We start from the raw sequence: 24,371 nt of genomic DNA, 5'->3' as shown, positions 1-24,371 counted from the left end.
CCCAAGGGAGAAACGTGCTAGGAGGAAGGCACGATTGGCAAATCCACACCATGATCTACTCCCACCCGGAAACCAATGTCCCCACTGTGGAAGGACGTGTGGATCCAGAATTGGTCTCCACAGTCACTTACGGACTCATTGTTAAAATGGTGTTTATGGAAGACAATCTTGCTCTGCTACGAGGGATAGAAGAAGAAGAAGAAGAAGAAGAAGAAGAAGAAGAAGAAGAAGAAGAAGAAGAAGAAGAAGAGCAGCAGCAGCAGCAGCAGCAGCAGCAACAGGATATTTTGCTTTTTGTTAAAAAGATGGGGCAGGGGAGCGGCCGGGATCCAAAGATCTCCTTTGATCCTTGTTTGAAATACTTATGTGATCCTTTCATGCTCTAAAAATAAAGAAGCAAAGCAGTTCACAAAACGACATGTCTACAAAAGGGTGACGTTAAACTAGAGGCTGACGCCAGGAGTCACCCATAAAATTCTGTTTTAAAAAAGCAGACATGCCAAGAAAACAGCAGCAGATAAAACAGCACACCAGAAAAACTAGTGCCAGGCCAAAAATTATCCATTTAAAAGCTTTTTCTAAACCACATAATGGTTTTTTAAAGAAAGCCAAGTGCTGTTGTACACTGTGTGGGATATAGAAACAATGGATATTGAAACAAGGATACAACTGAAAACAAATAAAACATCATAAAAACGTAGAAAAGCAAATTAAAATCAGATTAAACAGAGATTAATTGGATCCCTGTATTAAGGTCCAGTCAAATGGATCAGGGGAACCCTGAGCAAAAAAGATACATCTTTACAAGATGTTGGAAGCATCTGATGGGTAATGTCTGCTGTATGGTAGAGGGAAGAAGGGAATTCAATAGGATTGGGGCAACAACAGACAATGCCCCCCATAAAGAACTTTCAGCTTGAATTTTTTGGGGGGTGAAACTAGAGAACTAACCCCCCTGAAATTGGAGAGGATGAAGACAGAACTCATTGCCCTTCACTAGAGTTTCTGTGTTGCTCTCAAAGATCACCGGCTGCCATTTTTTCTTCCCAAAAGCCCCCAGCAGAGTCTGTTGCGTCATCTTGTAACCTGGTTCCCAGTGGAGCTGGGTTTATCCACCAGGAGAAAACCCCAGCAGAGGGCAGTAGATGTTGCTCTCCATTCCCCATTAGCACCAGTTTTAGGGTGGCGCGGGAAGTTCCCCCAAACAGGGCATTGAGGGAGCACGAAACTGAGAAAATCCATAAACTCAGAAGAGGGTACAAACCCCACTTGGAATGACCGTGTTGTAAGATCTGGACTCCTCCCATGCAGACTGATGGTGCAAGCAGGTGAATAAACCATACTTCTTACAGCTACGATAGTCTCCACTGTGTCTCAATTCTCCAAAGAAACCCTGGGTGAGTGAGTGGCTGGAACCCCATGGGCTCTTGCCACCGCATGGCAGAGAGAGCAGGAGGCACCCAACTTTTGCAACTCTATTTAAAAAACCCGCCCCACGCAATGGAGAGGCACGAGGGATATTCAGCATCTCCTAGAATACCACCTCTGGTATCGGTCTCCTCAGTTTAACCTTTGAGGCCGCCCGCCCGCATCCAGCCGACAAGGAAAGGCAGCCATGACTCAATGGATTCATACTATTTTTCGCAGGGCATCTCACGCAGTTTGCCAAATAAGCACATTAAGGATGAAAGAGAGCCTGCACATTGTTGGCCTGGGGATGAATTGCATGCTGTGAAAACCAGGGATGTGGAAAGCGACATGGTCTGCTGTGTTTAGCATCCGGGGAAATACCCCCACCTTGGCTCAGCGCAAGTCAGGATTGCCATATTGTGTCATCTGCCCGCAGTGAAATGACACAGGCTGCTTCTCAGCTAGGGAGACTTCTGGAAAGGATCCTTCGTTCTGGGAGTTTCTTCTCCCCAAGCGTCATCACGGGGATTCCCTGCGATTTTCATCTAGGCAGCCTGTGCAAGAATATTCCACTGGTCAAGGAACTAGGGCTCTTGAGAGTCCTTTGATGCTAAACTGCTGTCAGTAGAAACCATCCCATTTAAACTTCAAAAATGAAGGGTGCCTTTAAGGTGGTTAGGAATATGGAAGATTTGTTTCAGCGCTGGCCAGCTAACAGCACGACCCTGTTTTCTTGGAATAAGACCCACCCTGGTCCATGGGGCTGGTGCCAAAGTGCAGGATTCCAATCTAAGGTCTGTTTGCCCCCTTGTTTACGAAGCATGGGTCACAATTATGAACTCTGAACTGCAGCCGCCACAGGGGGGATAACAGCACAGGGAGGAAAGAATAGGTTTTATACAGTTCTGGAAAGGAGCAGTGATGGATTGAACTCTGTGCATGTTTGGAATTCATGCCCTCAGGGCATCTAACAATCAAATGCAGTAATTAAAAGAGAGAACTAGATGAGGATGCTGAGGCTGGTGATTGAGAGCCCACAGCGAAGCCTACCTCACAGAGCTGTTGTTAAATGGGGGGGCAAGAAACATGTACGCTACCCTGAGCTCCTCAGAGAAAAAAGGTGGAAACAGGAAATGTAATGTTGTTGTTGTTTAGTCATTAAGTCGTGTCCGAATCTTCGTGACCCCATGGACCAGAGCACGCCAGGCACTCCTGTCTTCCACTGCCTCCCGCAGTTTGGTCAAACTCATGCTGGTAGCTTCAAGAACACTGTCCAACCATCTCGTCCTCTGCCATCCCCTTCTCCTTGTGCCCTCCATCTTTCCCAGCATCAGGGTCTTTTCCAGGGAGTCTTCTCTTCTCATGAGGTGGCCAAAGTCTTGGAGCCTCAGCTTCAGGATCTGTCCTTCCAGTGAGCACTCAGGGCTGATTTCCTTCAGAATGGAGAGGTTTGATCTTCTTGCAGTCCATGGGACTCTCAAGAGTCTCCTGCAGCACCAGAATTCAAAAGCATCAATTCTTCGTCGATCAGCCTTCTTTGTGGTCCAGCTCTCACTTCCATACATCACTACTGGGAAAACCATAGCTTTAACTATACGGACCTTTGTTGGCAAGGCGATGTCTCTGCTTTTTAAGATGCTGTCTCGGTTTGTCATTGCTTTTCTCCCAAGAAGCAGGCGTCTTTTAATTTCGTGACTGCTGTCACCATCTGCAGTGATCATGGAGCCCAAGAAAGTAAAATCTCTCACTTCCTCCATTTCTTCCAGGAAATGTAATACATAAGCGATTAAAATCTAAATGTATGTCAGCCAGCATATTTGTTCTTACACAAGGAAGGGATCTGGTACTGGAGAGTCCTGCACAAAGGGGAGTGGGGGTGGTTTTTGACTGAGAGTCAAATTTCCTTGTACAGTGGTACCTCGGGTTACAAACACCTTGGGTTACAAACACTTCGGGTTACAGACTCCGCTAACCCGGAAGCAGTACCTCAGGTTAAGAACTTTACCTCAGGATGAGAACAGAAATCGCACGCCGGCGGCACAGCAGCAGCGGGAGGCCACATTAGCTAAAGTGGTACCTCAGGTTAAGAACGGTTTCGGTTTAAGAACGGACCTCTGGAACGAATTAAGTTTGTAACCAGAGGCACCACTGTAGATAATCTCTTAGGAATAGTGGGAGGAACTAGCTGGCGGGCCACCAAGGGTGGTTCAGAGCTCAGGGAGTGGTGGTGGGGCATTGATGGGAGGGTCCCAGGGAAAATCTTTAGTCTCAGCAACTGTTCCATGGAGGCAAGACCTCAGTTGCTGTGCCCACTAGGCCTGACACTCCCATGCAGATCCTGTTTGGTTAATAAAGAGTTAACTCCAGCTTGCTCAGTGTGATTTACTGCTGCCTCGTTCCTGTCACATGCCGCCAGTGAGCAAGACTAGAGCTAGTGGTCTCTCTATCTGGAACCTCCCTTTGCCCCATTTTTTCATCCCCTTGGCAGCCACATGAAATGAGGTTGAGAGCCCATAACCCAGGCAATGTGAATGAGTATTCCTGGTCCATTCAGCGTGTCTGGCTGTTTATTCCCTTCTTGCCCTGCCAGCCAGCTGCTTCTGCCCCTGTGACGATTCTCTGATGCCCTACCCAGCCCTGCCTTGATGGACCTCGTGCCCTGCAAAGACCTTGGCATGAGAGCACGTTAGAAAACGGTGTCATTGCATCAAGATTACAGTATACTGTATTTTTCGCTCTATAAGATGCACCAGACCACAAGACGCACCTAGTTTTTGGAGGAGGAAAACAAGAAAAAAATATTCTGAATCTCAGAAGCCAGAATAGCAAGAGGGATCGCTGTGCAGTGAAAGCAGCAATCCCTCTTGCTGCTCTGGCTTCTGGGATAGCTGCACAGCCTGCATTCGCTCCATAATACACACACACATTTCCCCTTACTTTTTAGGAGGGAAAAAGTGAGCCTTACAGAGCAAAAAATACAGTAAATACAGTCATACCTCGGGTTACAAATGCTTCGGGTTGCGCGTTTTCGGGTTGCGCACAGCGCCGAACCCGGAAGTACCAGAACAGATTACTTCCAGGTTGGGGCAATTGCACATGTGCAGAAGCACTAAATCACACTTTGCACATGCGCAGAAGCGCCGAATCGCAACCCGCGCATGTGCAGACGCAACACTGCGGGTTGCGAACGTGCCTCCTGCATGGATCACGTTCGCAACCCGAGCATCCACTGTATTGCAAACATCCCCATTGTGTGACCGATTGCATTTCACACGGCCCCTGATATCGGACAACATCCATGGTCAAAAACACACTCAGAATGCCTGCTTGGATATGCCATGCATCAGGAATCAGACTGAACGCAGCTCAGTTTTTTATTTCTAGCAGACGTCTCGCTCTGGCCGATAGCAAGCCAGCTGCCACTCAACTGGACAAAATCCAATTTATCTCTTACATTCTTTTAGCCTGGCATTTTAGCCTGGCTCAAGGATAAATGAGGAGGAGGTGCTGGACAATGTAACATGACCGTTTGCTTTACGGTATGGAAAAGCTTTAATTATACTGATTAGGATTGTTTTTTTAGAAAGGATAGACCTGCACACCTTTCTGTTAGGCATTATTTGCAAGCATCTTCATTCTGTGTGAGAGAGTTATACCTCCATCCTCCTTTATGCTCTGTGTACGTGCGTCCGTGCAAACGAAGGCAAGGCTGCAATCCTAGATATACTTCCCTGTGAGTAAGCGCCACTTGGACAGAATTGCACTGTAAACATACGGCCTCACTGCAGACACTCTTGAAACTTGCAAATTTAAGAAACACGACTAACCACAGAGACTTTGTGTCTCTGGAGATGAAGTGGTTGAGGCTCTCCCACGCTTTCTGCTCTGCAGTCCTAGATGCTAAGCTGTTAGAACAAAGTATTCAAGCCAGATTTTGAATAGAGTCAGCTCTGCACATCCCCAGCTGAAAATAGCCACATTTACCTGCCGGTGTTAATAGAGGTGCAATGCTCAAAGGGTCTGTTTTCTTATGCTGATGGTGCTGTTAGAGCCAGATTTCATCAGACGTTTTTAAGATGTTAATATGGCAGGCTATGAAAACATCAGGGCTGAAATGGTTTACTGTATTACCCACATGCAGCTCCCCAGACCTTGAAATCTGTGGAACTCCCTACCTATTGATATCACAGTACTCCTTTCAGAGCCTGCTAAAAGCAGCTTTGCTTAGACAAGCCTACCGGAGGTGCTTAGAAAGCTGATGATCTGTCTATTATTTGAAAGTTTTAAATTATTGCTGTCATTTTTTTCTTAGTGGTAATTTTTTCGTTTTTATCTTTTTCTGAAATCGCGTTGAAGTTTTTGGGGTTGGTTTGTTTGTTTTTTTACAATCACAATTAAGCAGTGTATAACTATTAGAAAATACCGTATTTTTCGCCCTATAGGACACACTTTTTCCCCTCCAAAAATGAAGGGGAAGTCTGGGTGCGTCCTATGGGGCGAATGCAGGCTTTCGCTGAAGCTTGGAGAGCGAGAGGGGTCGGTGCGCACCGACCCCTCTTGCTCTCCAGGCTTCAGGAAGACATCCGCAGCCTAGGCAGCCCTGCGGGAGGTCCCACAGGGCTGTCTAGGCTGCGGATAGCAGCCTGCCGCCCGGTGCGAGGGGCACCCTGAAGCAGAGCGCCCCTCGCGCCGGGCAGACATCCGCAGCGTGGGGAGGCCTGTAGGAGTTCCCCGCAGGGCTCCCCACACTGCGGATAGCAGCCTGCCGCCCGGCGCGCGGGGCACCCTGAAGCAGAGCACCCCTCGCGCCGGGCAGACATCCGCAGTGTGGGGAGGCCTGTAGGAGTTCCCCGCAGGGCTCCCCACGCTGTGGATAGCAGCCTGCCGCCCGGCGCACGGGGCACCCTGAGGCAGAGCGCCCCTCGCGCCGGGCAGACATCCGCAGCGTGGGGAGCCCTGCAGGAGTTCCCTGCAGGGCGCCCCACGCTGCAGATAGCAGCCTGCCGCCCGGCATGAGGGGCGCCCTGAAGCAGAGCGCCCCTCGCGCCGGGCAGACATCGGCCAGCCCCACAAGCTCGGGGGACAGCAGGGAGGCGCAGCGCCGCCATCCCACTGTTCCTCGACCTGGTTCGGCTTCCCTGACCTGGTTTTGGGGGGGAAATAAAGGGGGGGAATTTCCTTTATTTCCCCCCCAAAAAACTAGGTGTGTCCTATGGGATGGAGCGCCCTATGGGACGAAAAATACGGTAAATAAATAAATAATAAACAGCTGGCTGCCCACAGAACAGAGGGTGCTTTTCAGTGGCACCCGTCTCCTAGGACGCTGGTTATCGTAGGCTGAGTTTGCCTCTCCTGGTCACTCATCCAGATGATAAACTCACCAGGTAATCTTAGGAAAGTCATTCACACTCAGCCTCGACATTCACCACCTGCAAAACTGAAGCAATCCTGGATTCCCTAACAGGCTCTAATTGCTTTTATTGATATTGGCCAATAGCCATTGCAACTTTGCAGAGAATAAATTTCAGAAATGCAAACTCCCAAAAATTCAGTGCCCGGGAATTTTTTTACTTTTTTTTTTAAAAAAAAAACCACACACCTAAAAACTGAAAATTAAAACTTCAAAACACAACAAACAGCACAACAGCAAAATAGGTCAATGGGTCTGTCAGATTAAGACATTGACACAGCTATTAACTATGGAGTTTAAAATAGCTCTTGCTGGATTCTCGAGGCTGCCAAGGCAATAGAAGGAAGCTCTGTGAGTTGCAAAAACATTGAAATCAAACAGAAGGCAAATCCTATTTCCCCAACTGTGCTAAAATGGCACCAAGAAATTCAGAAAGTTGTTTGGAGCACAAAGAGCAGAACAGAAGGCAACAATCCTTGCAATCCATGTGGGAACTATCGGAACTGCAACACAGGGCAACTTCCTGGTGGTAAAATAGACTCTGGACCAGCCCCTTCCAGAAAGGTTGTCCATGAGCACACAGAGACAGGAAGAGCTACAGAGAGCTTCCTGTTTGGGCTGGGACTTTGGCTTCCTTGCTCTGCTCTCCGCCTGCCGTGCACCTCCATATGACTCTACCCCAACTTCTGGTACACAACAAACCATTGTTTGTGAGCATGTCCAAATGTGGCAAACCGTGGTTTGCACAAAGCGCAGCTTGCCCTCAAACTGCAGATAACAGAGCAAGGTGAACCCTCTCGAAATGAGTTGTTGTTGCTGCAGAGGAAGGGGGCTACAACACAGTTTGTCACACACAGCCTCCAGGCCATGGGTCGCATTGGCCCTATCGGGAGCCAAGCTGCAGAGATATTTCACGAGTTACAAATGTCAAACCTGAGGCACCAGCCACTTCAGCAGCCAACTAGCTCTCTGTTGGCACCATCCAAGTCACATTCCCCAAGCTGGGCTTAACTTTCTAGCTGAAAGTCTCTTACTAGAAGGTGAGCTCAATTGCCTGGTCATCCCCAACGCTTCCTGCTCTCAAACTCTTGCGTGTTGAAAGGCAAAGGAACTGCAGTCACAAGAGGCTATTCCAGGTTGTTTGAAAAAGCCGGACCCACCAGAAAATCCCCCATTACACTGAAATACCAGAGCAGCTCAAATTGCCAGGGGAAATCAAGAAGAGGGTGTTTGTTTTGTAGAGTGGGGTTTGAGTGGTGTTTTTTTATTTTTTACCTTTCGGGGGAAGCCCTTCAGGAGGTCTTCTGGCATTTGGCGTGGCCACTGTCACAGAACAACACCAACAACGAGTGCAGAAAAATAAAGATGAAAACCAACACAAAACGTACACACGGACACACACATACAAGAAAAGAACAGAAATTAATACCATGGGCATGGAAACAACGGGGAGATAAATCTGCAACGATTGAAAATAAAACTAAACTTGCGGAAATGCCAGCGGCTGCTCCCGGCAAGCTTTTAAAAGAACGGTGAAAGCAGAATGGTTTGCTTCAACGTAACGAAACAGAAGCATGCTAAGATGGAGGTGGGCACCCACAGAAGAAAAACGGAGCGTAATAAGGAAATACTGACCTGTACATGGGGACGGTCACGGTTCGCTCGTAGTAATTCCAAGTCGAATGCAAATCGGTTCGAGTGAGGTTTGTGGCATAGAACCTCCACGCAGCCTGCGAAGGGAATTATTATTATTATTATTATTATTATTATTAGAATTTATATACTGCCCTATACCTGGGAGTCTCAGGGCGCTTCACAGAATAAAATCAAGATATAAAACCACAAAATACCTAATAAAAACAGCAACTCAATTCCCGCGCCCTCAAAAAAAAACACATTTTAAAAGGGCATAGGATGTAAATCGGATCAACCAAAGGCCTGGTTAAAGAAGAATGTTTTTGCATGGCGCCTAAAGGTGTACAATGAAGGCGCCAGGTGAACTTCTCTGGGGAGAGCATTCCACAGATGGGGAGCCACTGCAGAGAAGGCCCCGTTCTCGTGTTGCTGCCCTCCAGACCTCTCATGGAGGAGGCACACGAAGGAGGGCCTCAGAAGATCAGGGCCTGGGCAGGTTCATATGGAAAGAGGCGGTCCTTGAGGATGCAGGTGTAATGTGAAGAAGAAGAAGAAGAAGAAGAAGAAGAAGAAGAAGAAGAAGAAGACGAGGAGGAGGAGGAGGAGGAGGAGGAGGAGGAGGAGGAGGAGGAGGAGGAGTAGTTTGGATTTGATATCCCGCTTTATCACTACCCGAAGGAGTCTCAAAGCGGCTAACATTCTCCTTTCCCTTCCTCCCCCACAACAAACACTCTGTGAGGTGAGTGGGGCTGAGAGACTTCAGAGAAGTGTTACTAGCCCAAGGTCACCCAGCAGCTGCAAGTGGAAGAGCAGGGAAGCGAACCCGGTTCACCAGATTACGAGTCTACCGCTCTTAACCACTAAACCACACTGGGTGTGGAAGCAAGGAGAGAGATCTGGTTGCTGCAATCTATCATATACACCAGGCCTGGGGAGCTGGGGAGACTTTGGGCGCTTTTGGACTACAATTCCCATCTGCCCCAGCCAGCAAGGTTGGTGTTCAGGGATACCAGGAGCTGAACAGCACCTGGAAGGCCACTGAATCAAAAAGGAGCAAAAAGGGTTTTCTTAGGAGCAAAAAGGGTTTTCTTGTGTGTGTGTGTGTTTCTTTGTGGCTGATTAGCTGTTTTCCCTGTGTAAAGGTCAGAGGGGGCAGGGTTATACCCATCTTTTAGATTTAGGGGAGCTAGTCTCAAACGTTTGTGGGGGAGACCTAGGTGTTTTTTGTGTGTGTGTGTGTGGAGGGGAAGTTATTTGTCCTGTCTTCAAGCTTTTTATGATGGAGGACCTCTGTAGCCACCCCCAACGACACGATCTCAAGATGGAAGGGGAGGGAACAGCTGCAGTCGCCTGCGATTCCTGCGCAATGTTTGCCATCTTGCCAAAGGTTGCAGGCAGCTTTACCTGCAGCAATTGCATGTTGATTGCCCTTTTAAAAGACAAAGTTCAGCAACTGGAGGAACGTGTAGCTACGCTCCAAAGAATTAGAGAGCTGGAGCTCTTCTTGGAAGCAACAGAGCACACCGTCTCCACCAGAGAGGAGACAGGGGACTCCCCTGAGAAGGAGGATAGTTCAGCAACACAGGAGCCAGATATATGGAGAAACGTGACTCAAAGAAGTAGGAGGCCCAGGGTTCACTCTGATTGTTTAGAAATACACAATCGCTTTGAGGTCCTCTCCCCTAGCATGGAAGACGAAGAGCAGACTCCATTTGAGGATCTCTCCCTCATTACAGTCGATCAGGTATATGAAGACGAGCAGCAAAGTCAGTCCTCAGGGAATGTGCAGGCGACCTTGGAACAGACAGCTCACAGAAGAACCCCGACCAAACCCAAGAGGAGGCGTGTAGTGGTGATAGGGGATTCCCTACTGAGGGGAACAGAAGCAGTGATCTGTGGGCCTGACAAGATGTCTCGGGAAGTGTGCTGTCTCCCCGGGGCTAAGATCCAAGATGTAACTGAACGACTGCAAAAAATCATAAAACCCACTGACGAATACCCCTTCCTCTTGGTTCATGTGGGAACCAATGACACTGCAAACAATAGCCTCCAGAAGATCAAAAGAGACTACGAGGCTCTCGGCAGGAAATTGAAGCAACTAAATGCACAAATTGTCATCTCGTCTGTCCTCCCAGTTGAACGACGTGGCCCAGGGAGAGAGGGGAAAATAGTGGAAGTGAACAGCTGGCTTCGCAAATGGTGTAAACAGGAACGGTTTGGATTCTTAGATCACGGACTGCAGTTTCTTGAAGATGGACTTCTGGCAAGTGATGGGCTGCACCTCACAACGGTTGGGAGAAATGTTTTTGCCAAAAATCTCAGAAACCTCATCAGGAGGGCTTTAAACTGACTAATGTGGGGGAGGGAGACAGTGCTCCTGAAGGTAGGAGTCTATCAATTAATGAAGATGATCATCCAAATGTCATAGACCAAATGGAGCAAACAGCACGCGGACCTAGTGGAGGGAGGAAAAAATCCTTAAATAAGAGACACGGGGGAATGATTAATGGACTTCAATGTCTGTACACTAATGCGCAAAGCATGGGAAATAAACAAGATGAGCTTGAGCTCTTGGTACAGCAAACTAAATATGACATAATAGGCATCACTGAAACCTGGTGGGATAAGTCCCACGATTGGAATGTAATAATGGGGGGATACAATCTATTTCAGAGAAACAGACCAGACAAGAAAGGAGGAGGAGTGGCGTTATATGTCAGGGATGTGTATACCTGTGAAGAGATCCAAGATTTAGAACCTCAAAGCCAAAGTGAGAGCATTTGGGTCAAAATTAAGGGAGAGAAGAATAACAGAGACCTCATTGTGGGAGTTTACTATAGATCCCCAAGCCAAACGGAGGACATAGATGCTGCCTTCCTGGAACAGATGGCCAAGCATGCAAAAGGAAGGGAGATAGTAGTAATGGGGGACTTCAATTACCCGGATATTTGTTGGACGTCAAACTCAGCCAAGAGCATAAGGTCAAACAGATTCCTCACTGGCCTTGCAGACAACTTCATTGTCCAGAAAGTGGGAGAAGCAACAAGAGGAACAGCCATTTTAGATCTGGTCCTAACCAATGTTGATGACCTGGTTAGTGGGGTAGATGTGGAAGGATCATTAGGCGCGAGTGATCATGCTCTTCTGAAGTTTACTATACAGCGGAAAGTAGCAGCCAAGCATACTAGGACTCAATTTCTTGACTTTAAGAAAGCCGACTTCATAAAACTTAGGGAAGTGCTGGGTGAGATCCCATGGACAGCAATACTAAAAGGAAAGGGAGTTCATGATGGCTGGGAGTTTGTTAAGAGGGAGATAGTAAAAGCACAACGTCAGGCAATACCAATGAGACGAAAACATGGAAGGTGCCTAAAGAAACCAGGGTGGCTATCTAAAGAACTTTTAACTGAATTAAGATTAAAAAAGGATGTGTACAAAAAATGGAAAAGGGGGGAAACCACCAAAGAGGAATTCAAACAAATAGCCAGCACGTGTAGACACAAAGTCAGAAAAGCTAAAGCACAGAATGAACTCAGGCTTGCTAGAGAGGTTAAAAGCAACAAAAAAGGCTTTTATGGGTATGTTCGTAGCAAAAGGAAGAACAAAGAAACAGTGGGGTCACTCAGAGGAGAAGATGGTGAAATGCAAACAGGGGACACAGAAAGGGCTGAACTCCTCAATGCCTTCTTTGCCTCAGTCTTCTCCGATAAAGAAAACAATGCCCGACCTGAAGAATTTGGAGCAAATGATTCAGCAAAGGAAACACAGCCCAGAATAACTAAGGAGATAGTACAAGAATATTTGGCTAGATTAGATGTATTCAAGTCTCCAGGGCCAGATGAACTGCATCCAAGAGTATTAAAAGAACTGGCAGATGTGATCTCAGAACCACTGGCAGTCATCTTTGAGAATTCCTGGAGAACAGGCGAAGTCCCGGCAGACTGGAGGAGGGCAAATGTTGTCCCTATTTTCAAAAAGGGGAAAAGAGAGGACCCAAATAATTACCGCCCAGTCAGTCTGACATCAATAGCAGGGAAGATTCTGGAGCAGATCATTAAGCAAACAGTCTGTGAGCACCTAGAAAGGAATGCTGTGATCACCAATAGTCAGCATGGATTTCTGAAAAATAAGTCATGTCAGACTAACCTGATCTCGTTTTTTGACAGAATTACAAGCCTGGTAGATGAAGGGAACGCAGTGGATGTAGCCTACCTTGATTTCAGCAAGGCATTTGACAAGGTGCCCCATGATATTCTTGTAAAGAAGCTGGTAAAATGCGGTCTTGACTATGCTACCACTCAGTGGATTTGTAACTGGCTGACTGACCGAACCCAAAGGGTGCTCATCAATGGTTCCTCTTCATCCTGGAGAAAAGTGACTAGTGGGGTGCCACAGGGTTCTGTCTTGGGCCCGGTCTTATTCAACATCTTTATCAACGACTTGGATGATGGACTCAAGGGCATCCTGATCAAATTTGCAGATGACACCAAACTGGGAGGGGTGGCTAACACCCCAGAGGACAGGATCACACTTCAAAACGACCTTGACAGATTAGAGAACTGGGCAAAAGCAAACAAGATGAATTTTAACAGGGAGAAATGTAAAGTATTGCACTTGGGCAAAAAAAATGAGAGGCACAAATACAAGATGGGTGACACCTGGCTTGAGAGCAGTACATGTGAAAAGGATCTAGGAGTCTTGGTTGACCACAAACTTGACATGAGCCAACAGTGTGACGCGGCAGCTAAAAAAGCCAATGCAATTCTGGGCTGCATCAATAGGAGTATAGCATCTAGATCAAGGGAAGTAATAGTGCCACTGTATTCTGCTCTGGTCAGACCACACCTGGAGTACTGTGTCCAGTTCTGGGCACCACAATTCAAGAAGGACACTGACAAACTGGAACGTGTCCAGAGGAGGGCAACCAAAATGGTCAAAGGCCTGGAAACGATGCCTTATGAGGAACGGCTAAGGGAGCTGGGCATGTTTAGCCTGGAGAAGAGGAGGTTAAGGGGTGATATGATAGCCATGTTCAAATATATAAAAGGATGTCACATAGAGGAGGGAGAAAGGTTGTTTTCTGCTGCTCCAGAGAAGCGGACACGGAGCAATGGATCCAAACTACAAGAAAGAAGATTCCACCTAAACATTAGGAAGAACTTCCTGACAGTCAGAGCTGTTCGACAGTGGAATTTGCTGCCAAGGAGTGTGGTGGAGTCTCCTACTTTGGAGGTCTTTAAGCAGAGGCTTGACAACCATATGTCAGGAGTGCTCTGATGGTGTTTCCTGCTTGGCAGGGGGTTGGACTCGATGGTCCTTGTGGTCTCTTCCAACTCTATGATTCTATGATTCTATGATTCTATGATTCTATGAATCCCCATCCTTAAAGAGGACAGGAAGACCATCTCAGGTGTTTCTTCAGCGTATCAGTTATCTTGAAGCTCAGCAAGGGGGAGAGTTAGTATCATTCCCCCTGCAGGTGAAAAACCATATGGAGAGGAGGAGAGATTCGGGTCAGAAAAACAGCCTATGGAGGAACTGATTAGGCAAGCACACACATTCTCTCTCTCTCTCTCTCTCTCTCTCTCTCTCTCTCTCCACACAGACCCCTCAGATGTGATGCTCCTCACAGCTTGAGGTGTTTACTTCATGCAGCGTCTACTTTGGCCTCAAATGCCCTGCATAGATCCATATTCTTCCTCTCTCACACTCTGAAGAGCTGTGCCAGGGAATAAGGAACAGTTCCCCACCAGTGCCGCTGGGTGATTTATGCAGCAATTTCCAGTCCCTCTCCCTCCCTCTCCCCACACCAAGATTTCAGTTCTCCTTATGAAGGGGGATGGGGAGAATGTGATCTTAAGCTGGATTTTTTAAAAAAGAGAGGACGAAAATGTACTCTTGTCTTTATGCACACAGGAATCTGTTTTGGGAACAGCAGCAAAAACCTGCACCCGATTTCCAGCGCCAAAGCCGTGGGAATTCAGGCCACAGGAAAGATGAGTTTGCCCATGTAATTAATTAACCTTTCCTGCTTCGTCCTTCTTCCCTCCCCACTGTTGCCCAGCTTAAGACTAGCTGACAAAGCTAGCTTCCTTCTGGTGGAGGGTCATGCTCAAACGATGCTCAGCTGAAGATGACAAGCATCAACAGAAGTATAGCGTCCAGATCAAGGGCAGCAATAGTACTGCCATAGTCAAACCACACCTGGAATACTATCTCCAGCTCTGGGGACCACAATTTAAAAGGACTATTGACAAGCTGAGATGTGTGCAGAGGAGGGCAGCCAAGACGGTCAAGGGTCTGGAAACCAAGCCTTATGAGGAATGGTCAAAGGAGTTGAGCATGTTTAGCCTGGAAAAGAGGAGACTGAGAGAAGATATGATAGCCATCTTCAAATATCTCAAGGGCTGTCACATGGAAGATGGAGCAAGCTCGTTTCCTTCTGCCCCAGAAGGTAGGACCCAAACCAATAGCTTCAAGTTACATGAAAGGAGATTTTGACTAAACATAGGAAGACCTTGACAAACCTAGACAGCATCTTAAAAAGCAGAGACATCACCTTGCCAACAAAGGTCCGTATAGTTAAAGCTATGGTTTTCCCAGTAGTGATGTATGGAAGTGAGAGCTGGACCATAAAGAAGGCTGATCGCTGAAGAATTGCTGCTTTTGAATTCTGGTGCTGGAGGAGAGTCTTGAGAGTCCCATGGACTGCAAGGAGATCAAACCTCTCCATTCTGAAGGAAATCAGCCCTGAGTGCTCACTGGAAGGACAGATCCTGAAGCTGAGGCTCCAAGACTGAGGCCACCTCATGAGAAGAGAAGACTCCCTGGAAAAGACCCTGATGGTGGAAAAGATTGAGGGCACAAAGAGAAGGGGACGACAGAGGACGAGATGGTTGGACAGTGTTCTTGAAGCTACCAGCATGAGTTTGACCAAATTGCGGGAGGCAGTGGAAGACAAGAGTGCCTGGCATGCTCTGGTCCATGGGGTCACGAAGAGTCGGACACGACTAAACAACAACAGCAACAGGAAAAACTTACTGACAGTAAGAGCTGTTTGACAGTGGAACGGTCTCCCTTGGGAGGTGGTGGACTCTCCTTCCTTGGAGGTTTTTAAGCATAGGCTGGATGGCCATCTATCATGGATGTGTTAGCTGAGATTACTGCATTGCAGGGGGTTAAACCAGATATCTCTTGAGGTCCCTTCCAGCTCTAGAATTCTCTTAACCTTGGCAGTGCACAGCTTTCCAAATGCTCTCTGTTTCCACCATGATGGGCTGTTCCAAAAATGTTATCCTTCCCAAGCTCCTTCGGTGATTCTTAGGAGCACAAGGTGCTGCCACAGACTGAGTCACACAATTGCTCCCTTGACTTTTGTCTTTTCTCCAGTGACTATCAGTGGCTCTGCAGTTCTCTCCCAGCCCCACCTGGAGGCGCCAGGAATTAAACCCAGAACCTTTTGCCCCTGAGATTATGGCCTTTCCCCGACACTGTTTGATTGACATAGCTTTTCTCCTCCTACCTAAGCACTGCACCCAGGGGCAGCTGATGCCCACCAGGACCAATAGGATGGAAAGCAGAGAGGCCAATGGTAGGCAGAGCCAGACAGAGCCAACAACAGGCAGAGATGACTAATTCTAGAAGTTACATCAGTAATGATACGCTGGGTAAGAGATTTTGGTTATAATATACAGTTTTCTTCATGGGAAAAGTTATGAAAAGAAGAAGAAGTACCGACTAGAGACAAGTGGCAGACCAAGCTGATGGAAGATGCAGAAAGGGCAAGACTGATGGGAAAGATCAGAAATCAGGAAGACCAAGTATTTTTTAAAAGGCTGGAATAGCTTTCTAACATAGTTGAGAGATCACTGTAAACAGCTGAAATCATTGGCAGGAATACAATGACACTTGTAAAGTAACATGGATTTTGGATACTATGATTATATAACAGATAAAGGTAAAGGTAAAGGGACCCCTGACCATTAGGACCAGTCGTGACCAACTCTGGGGTTGCGGCGCTCATCTCGCTTTATTGGCCAAGGGAGCCGGTGTACAGCTTCCGGGTCATGTGGCCAGCATGACTAAGCCGCTTCTGGCAAACCAGAGCAGCACACGGAAACACCGTTTACCTTCCCGCCGGAGCGGTACCTATTTATCTACTTGCACTTTGATGTGCTTTCGAACTGCTAGGTTGGGAGGAGCAGGGACCGAGCAATGGGAGCTCACCCCGTCGCGGGGATTCAAACCACCGACCTTCTGATCGGCAAGTCCTAGGCTCTGTGGTATTACCCACAGCGCTACCCACATACATCCCTTATATAACAGATAAATTACAGTAAAAGATGCCGGAATAAAATCTTACAATAGGAACCCATGGAGGGAAGGAAGGAGCTCTCAAGGTTCGAAAGAACCCTTTTTTAAATGTGTGAAAATGTTATGTTTATGGTGTATAACTTTTATGTAAAACTAATACACACACATATATATAAAAGATGATTCATTTTAGTTTTGCCTCCATCCTTCTCCCTACTGAGATCTACCTGAGACTAAGGAGGGGGCTGACAGCCATGAGCTGATTGCACAATAGGAAGGCAAGCAGGTAAAGGCTGGCACTACCCCGTTTGCCACAACAGACCAGCCACTGCGGCTTGCACCCATTCCTCAGCTTGCAAGGCTCAAAGACTACGTTCCAAGCAAAAGGTTCACACTGATCAACTCTTTTTAAAGGCTAAATCTTTGCAAGAGAGATGCAGGGTGGCATAGCAGCAAGAGTTTTGGAGCTTAGCTGCCCTCGAATGTCCCCCTCTCCCCCACCTGGCTTCCTGTCCTGCCTCGCAGGGGCAGCGCCAGGAGGCAAGGGGCAGCCCCATGGGAGTCGCCCCGAACTCGGAGAAAGGGTGGCATCTAAATGCAGTAATGAGTCCCGAGTGCCGAGAGGCCTGCAATTTCTCCTGATTGCAGATTCAGCATTTCCCTGGCACAGCCTTTGATATGTGTTGCTGTAGCGTATAAATAGAAGTTGGATTTATTTATTTTTAAACCCTGGAGTCCTGCACACAGCAGTCAGGGGGAAATTATTAGCTGGCGTGCTGCGCTTAAGAAAAACAGATGGAACTCTGGGTTCTGGCTCAGAGTCTGGTGGGAATTGGTCCACCGGGGAGGAGCAAGTGCCTTGTGGCTATAGAGGAAAGAAGGAAGGAAAATAGTCCAACGCTGTAATTTTAGTCTCAAGAGGAAAGCCAGAGCAGAGGCAGGTGGAGCTAAGATACTATTGTTTTTCTTGCCCTTAGCTAAGCATCTGATGATGCCTGAAGTCCCCTCATTAGTAGAAAACTATGAAGGCAATGGGACGTGGGTGGCGCTGTGGGTTAAACCACAGAGCCTAGGATTTGCCGATCAGAAGGTCAGCGGTTCGAATCCCCGCGACGGGGTGAGCTCCCGTTGCTCGGTCCCTGCTCCTGCCAACCTAGCAGTTCAAAAGCAAGTCTAAGTACAAGTAGATAAACAGGTACCACTCCAGCAGGAAGGTAAATGGCATTTCCGTGTGCTGCTCTGGTTTGCCAGAAGCGGCTTAGTCATGCTGGCCACATGACCCGGAAGCTGTACACCGGCTCCCTCGGCCAATAAAGCGAGATGAGCGCTGCAACCCCAGAGTCGGTCACAACTGGACCTAATGGTCAGGGGTACCTTTACCTTTATGAAGGCAATGTAACATGTGTAAAGATGCCCAGCACTCTTGGCTCTGTTGCATCAGAGTAATCTTGGCGAACTGACATTTAGCAAGGTAAAGGTAAAAGGACAGTTAAGTCCATGCGAAATCGACTATGGGGTTGCGGCGCTAATCTCTGCTTTCAGGCCGAGGGAACTGGCATTGTCCACAGACAGCTTTTCTGGGTCATGTGGCCAGCATGACTAAACCACTACTGGCGCAACAAAACACCGTGACAGAAACCAGAGTGCATGGAAATGCTGTTTACCTTCCTGCCGCAGTGGTACCTATTTATCTACTCACACTGGCGTGCTTTCGGACTGTGAGGTTGGCAGGAGCTAGGACAAAGCAACAGGAGCTCATGCCGTTGAACGGATTCGAACCTCTGACCTTCAGCAAGCCCAAGAGGCTTGGTAGTTTAGACCACAGCGCCACCCGCATCCCCTCATTTTGCAAGACGCACACCCGAGTGTTCCCCCACCGAGAGCTGCCCTTGAAGACTCGCCCGGCTCAGAAAGTCTGCAAAGACCTGCTCATGGGACTTCATTGATTTGAAAATTTATATCCCACCCTTCTGTTGCTTATGTTCCACTCGGGGCAGCTGCCAATTAAAACCAACCGTAAAATACCATTTAATTGTTTTGTTTAGCATCCGCTTGAGGCTCACTTCTCCCTCTCTCTCTCTCTCTTTCCTCTCCACCCCCTCCCCGCTTTTTGCCCCCCATGGGCACAGATTGCAGACCCCGATCTTCCTGTTCCAGCCCCCTCCAAGCACCCACATTCCATCTTCTCACCTGGATCAGGCCCGCTGCAGGGTTCCTCCTCTTCTCAAAGTGCTTTTGACGGTGCTGCTCTTGGACCTTCAGCGCAAATCCAGAACCTAGAATACCCTGGGAATAAAGAATAGCGCTATTTCCAGTTAACATGGTCAATGGACTCATTCGTCTGCCCCTTATACCAGATTCCATTGAGGGGAAAATCATGCCCCTTTAAGAATCACTAATAGAAGGGACACATTATCTTCAAGAATCTAGAGAATAAGTGAAGAACACACAGAGGAGGACCTGAATCTGTAGAGGCATCTAGGCCAGCAACAGATCATGTGATCGGGCAGCGGCAGTCAGGTCACCTGACCTGTCAACACCTGCGTTGCTGCTGCTTACTTGAAAGGAGGGAGGTGGCAGTGGTCAGGGAAGGTTGATGCAGTGCAAGTACATCAGCCCTTGGGTTGAGCATCAGTTACTCAGTTTGGGGGGAGCACATAAAGTGGGGTTTGTGGCCCCAAATGGCCCCGAACCAGCACGCCACTCTGCAACTGGTTTGGAGTCAATCGGACAAGGCTGGGTTGTTGGCCCTTCACTTGCAACCCCAGTTTAAGTGTCTATTGCTCAGTCTTAGCGGAGGCAGCTCCACAAAACGTGGGGATTGCAGGACAAAACTTGGACATCAGTTTGGCGGGAGCAGAGATCTGGAATTTTGGAGTCCCGTGCTAATGAAGCTGGCTGATTTTGAAATCCTTTCCTCGCCTCTTTGGTGCTGCGAGAAAGCCACTTCCACCCTACAGAGGAGGTGGGATTACGGGCTTCACAGTCCCGTGCGATTGGGAGGATTCCCAGCCGTATCACACCCTGGCCAGCCAATCAGCTGGCTCTGGGGGCGTGGCCTGCCCTATTTAAGGCAGAATGCAGCCGGCGATCTCCCTCTTTCCCCACCTGCCAGCTGTTCCTGCTTTTACCACCCTCCCGCCCTATAAGGTTGTCGTTTCTTGACCTTGCTATGGACCTTGGTTGGTCGCCGTTGAGGGGCCTGGTAGGAATTTTTCCACTTGGCAAACTGGCACCAGCCTCTTGGTTTTCGCCTACCTCATAGCAAATTGTCACAACTTTCTTGGTATTGGTGGTTAGGCATTGGTATTGTTCTGTAGATGGAAGAGGGGAGGTAGCGCCATCACCTGCGCCGCATATTGAAGGGTAGTCCAATAAAGGATTCCGGGGGAGGTGAGAGCCTAAGGCAGGCCCCCGAGCGGTGACCCCGGGGGAGTTTCTAGTTGATGTGCATCAGCAGGACTCCACCTACTGGTGGTTAACCCTTCCCGGACTCCAAGCGGATGGTCTGAAGTTGGATATAGTCTGTTAGGACCAATGCCTAAGCCAATACCGCTCATCACCTGTAGCCAATAAAGCTGTGGCCTTATTTAGCCCATTAACCTTAATAATTGTGTCATGTGTCTTTATTTCCATGGGGGTGGGGGGGGGCTCGCCATGCAAGTGCAGCCCTGAAGGATTTCACCTCCCCTGTAACAGGATAAGGCTGCATTCTCAGATGAGACCTCCTCACGGGAATCAGTGGCAGGCTTGTGGCTATCAGAAACAGTAGCACCAGATTGGCTCTGTGAGCACATCTGCACTTTGTCGACTTCTTAACCACATCACCCATCAGGAGGTCAGGGCAACAAGGAGGTCAGGGCAACAGCACTTCCCCAACACGTTGCCTACTAGGCAGAATCACTTCTCTTTCACCCTGGGAATAGGTGTACCTGTGATCTACAAAAGTGATTTGAATTAAAAAACTAAATCCATGGCTGTATGACCTTCCGTGTGGATGGAAAGTGTGGTGGAGCTGGGACTATGCGCCAGCGACATGGGCAGGGCAAGATCAGACTTCAGAAATATCATCTGAACTGGACCCAACTGCTGATGATTCAGGAGACCAGCCCCAAACTCACCACTTCTGCAGCAACCTCAGGGGTATCTGTCCTTGTGAAACAAGGTGAAGAACCTCTTTGGCTCCACCAGGCTAGATCCAGGCCAGGTTAGCATTGGCCTCCCTGGCCAAAGGTGAAATTGTTAGGACACCGCATGATTGGCAGGCAGGTTGTCCCGCCCACCTGTCAAAATCCATTGAATCAGTAGAACTGCTGAGCTGAGTATGGCTTAACTCCCACTCATCAGCTGATGATCAGGGACTAAATCGCTGGCTTGGTTCTCCACTCTTGATGTAGAACAATGAATCATACAGAGTGATGAAGGGGTAAAAAAAAAAAGTCATTTCCCGCAACATCATGCCAATGCTAATTTCATCACTGAGCTTAATAAAAAAATGCCTAGTGCCTACTTACAGCTGGAAGAGCAAAAAAGGAAACGCCAATCAGGGTGAAAGTTGCAGCAAGGAGGCGTCCATTCCAGGTTTGCGGATATTTGTCCCCGTAGCCAATGGTAGTCAGTGTAATCTGAGGAAAGGCAGATATCATCAATATGGTATCTTCAAGGGTTGGGTGTCTAATAGACAGCAAACTTTTTCAAAAGACTAAAATATTTCCGTATGAAATTTCACTCCCAATAATATTTTCCTAAGATAAATTAATATTGTATCTTCTGACTTTTTTTAAATAATATTTTTATTTGCTTTTCTGTTATATCTTGCCATCAGTACATACTCTGTTACATTTGTGTTTAAAACAAAAATAAAGGTGATAACCTAAATATAAAACATGAGCATATAATAATAATGGTAACATATCTACAGTCCTCCAAGTTGTTTAATTTCTGTATGTCTTTACTTTTACTTCCCTTCCACTCTTTCCATGATTTCCTTTATAACTGCGTTTTCTCATTCTTCTACATTATTCTCATTACCTTACATACTGTAACATAGGCTTCTTTCCATGTTTCTGGGATTTTATCTGTTTTAAAAAATCTCATTCATCACATCTTTTAATGGGTTTACCAATTGTTCCCTTTTTTATATATCTTCTGACTTTTTAAAAACTAATGCTAAATTTGTGCTAGTCTACATCTATAAGCATTCATTCATAAGTGGGAATGCCGTTTGGACAAAAAAAATAAAAATATTGGGGCAAACACAGGATTTTTGGCAAAATAATCTTAATTGGGAAAATGGTGTCCTCTGATTTATTTTGCTGTGTTCATCACCGGTCGGCAAGGGGAGAATGAAACTATCACCGAACGAGAAAAATACCATCAGTTACAAAAAATAACCTGTTACATCTGGACTAGAACCTTTCTCCCTAGTGATACACTTGTTTTGTGTGTGTTGTGGTTGCTTATCTTCAAAAATATTCCAACAGATGAAGGTTCCTAATCCCCACCACATGTTGCAAGCTGAAATGGTACAGCCCAGGTAAACCCACTGCATGACTAATCCAATTATCTGTTTCGGCGACTGAGCATTTTAACCACTTGTTTAACTCTCTCTTTTTCCTTCCTGCAATTCTTCCAGGTGGTCATTTTCCTCTGTATCGAGGGGAAAGAGGAAAGAGCAGAATGCATAATCTGGGGGTGGGGAGGGGCTGAACTTTTGTCCATGGCGACCTTTCCTCATCCTTTTCTGCCCCTCACCTCACTTCTATTTTAGACTGTAACCCCCCTGAGGGCAGGAACCCATCTATTTTTGCCTATGCAGTAGAGATTTGAACCCTGGTCTCCCAGGTCCTAGTTTGGCACCCGATTCGCTGCACCACACTTGCTCTCAGTTGCACTGATTATCACACACACACAAAAGACACCTGAGAAGGCCATGTGGGATGTGAAACACAAGCAGTGGAGTACAACATCACTAGAGTGAACATGTTTACACATGGAGAGGAATCTTTGTCCAGCCAGCAGGTAAACTTCCTGTTTCTTTCTGGAATGGAACAGACTTCCTCTGCATGTGACTAGAGGTGGGCGTGGCCTCACCTGTGCAGGTAATGACAAAAGCACAGGGCAGGGCAGCCATCTCTCTCTCTTAGACTACATGCATCGAAGAAGCAACATCTGCTTAGCCAAAGATGCTCTCTTGGCTTCCAGGCAAGAGAGGACAAAGGGACTGTCTCCTTATGAGATAGTTTCCAGGTGTATGTTACTTTTCTAAGCTAAATCTGCCTTCTGGGATCCGATTGTGAACAGAATGTGAGTGAGTAAACTCTTTTTACACTTTTATAAAAGACTTTGTTGTGCCTTATCTTTTATGAGGGAATAAGGGGAAAATACAAGAACAGTTATTATAGAGGCTTTAGCGAGCCTGAGCAAACGCATCCGCTGTGAGTTTAAAAAGGGGATGTTACTCTGCTAAATTGTGAACTTGTTAACACAAGTTGGAAAGGCTATATTCAAACAATATATCCTCTCCTGCATCCCTGAATATTCCCTCTTGATACCTGGAGAGGAAGTGGGCATGGTTTATAGCTAGTGAAGATGAGGATGTGGGTTTGAAAAATCATAGAATCGTAGAATTGGAAGGGACCCTGAGGAACATCAGGTCTGTTACAAGGTCTCAAATACAGAGTAAATATTCATAAATGCGCACATATCTAAATATATGAACCATGTGTCTGAAATAGTATGGGAGAGCAATCCTGGAGCCATTTTGACTCTCCCAATGACCTCAAATATTCCTCTGCAGTAAGGGAGGCAAATGGGGAAAGCCTTCCCATTGCCCTTTTGCTTGCAAATCGTGTCCTAAGGGCGTATTTGTGTATGAATTGGGTGAGCCTGTGACCTGGATTCAGGAATTAAAGTATTTATCATCACAGAAGAACGGCCAGGCCGCCCGGGTAAAGCAATCAGTGACCATTATCAGTTATCCTAGCAGACAGGATTTCTGCTGTAGACCGCCTCCTTGTGATGTATGTATGATGTTTAGGGGGGTGGTCTTGGGCTAATTTCAAAAGTCTATATAAGGGCTTGCGCACCATTGTTCAGGGTTCTCCTCCCTCCTGCATGTGTTGAGTGGGGACCCTGTTGCAACAGTTTATTTCCTTTAATAAAGATCAGGCTTAATTAGCCGCTTTGCTTCTCAATATACTCTGGTTGGCCTCTGTTATTTCCTCCAACTGATACGGAACCCTCAAGGACTCTATGCGGGCTCCGGAATACCCCATAAGGGAAAGGGAGCAGTTTTTTTTCTTATAACAAGTCCAACTCTCTGCAATGCAGGAATTTGCAGCTGTCCCGTACAGAGATCGGACCTGCAATCTTGGCGTTGTCAGCACTGTGCTCTAACCAAGTGAGCTACCCAGTGCAGAGGAAAGGCGATTCCAGAATGGCTGAAAGTTAATCAGGAGTCCTTTCACCCCACCAAACGTTATCCGACCGCCATGCACTCCAAGTCTATCCAGCGTGAATCTCTCCAACAACTCCTGCTGACCTGCTTCCCATTTTAAACAGCTCATTAGCCAGAAGGAACAAATTAATGGCTGCTTCACAC

The 24,371-nt window shown here is 47.3% G+C and overlaps 1 protein-coding gene across 6 annotated transcripts in view; it reads right to left on the bottom strand.

Annotated features, from left to right (window-relative positions):
* The window catches only part of KCNQ2 (potassium voltage-gated channel subfamily Q member 2), a 151,885-nt gene that overhangs the window by 61,911 nt on the left and 65,603 nt on the right, over positions 1–24,371 (bottom strand). For 5 of the 6 annotated variants that reach the window (XM_083507452.1, XM_083507454.1, XM_083507455.1 and 2 more), the window contains exons 6-8: positions 21,283–21,393; positions 18,959–19,054; positions 8,456–8,550 (exon numbers count right to left, since the gene is read on the bottom strand). In XM_083507452.1, coding sequence (XP_083363578.1) covers positions 8,456–8,550; positions 18,959–19,054; positions 21,283–21,393 — 302 coding nt within the window. Of the gene's footprint in view, positions 1–8,093; positions 8,144–8,455; positions 8,551–18,958; positions 19,055–21,282; positions 21,394–24,371 lie in introns of those variants that run through there. The other variant, XM_083507453.1, reaches the window with a different exon arrangement.

Source organism: Podarcis liolepis, assembly GCF_965112155.1.
Source record: "Podarcis liolepis genome assembly, chromosome: 6".
Taxonomy (NCBI): domain Eukaryota; kingdom Metazoa; phylum Chordata; class Lepidosauria; order Squamata; family Lacertidae; genus Podarcis; species Podarcis liolepis.
This window is presented reverse-complemented; position numbering and strand designations above follow the sequence as displayed.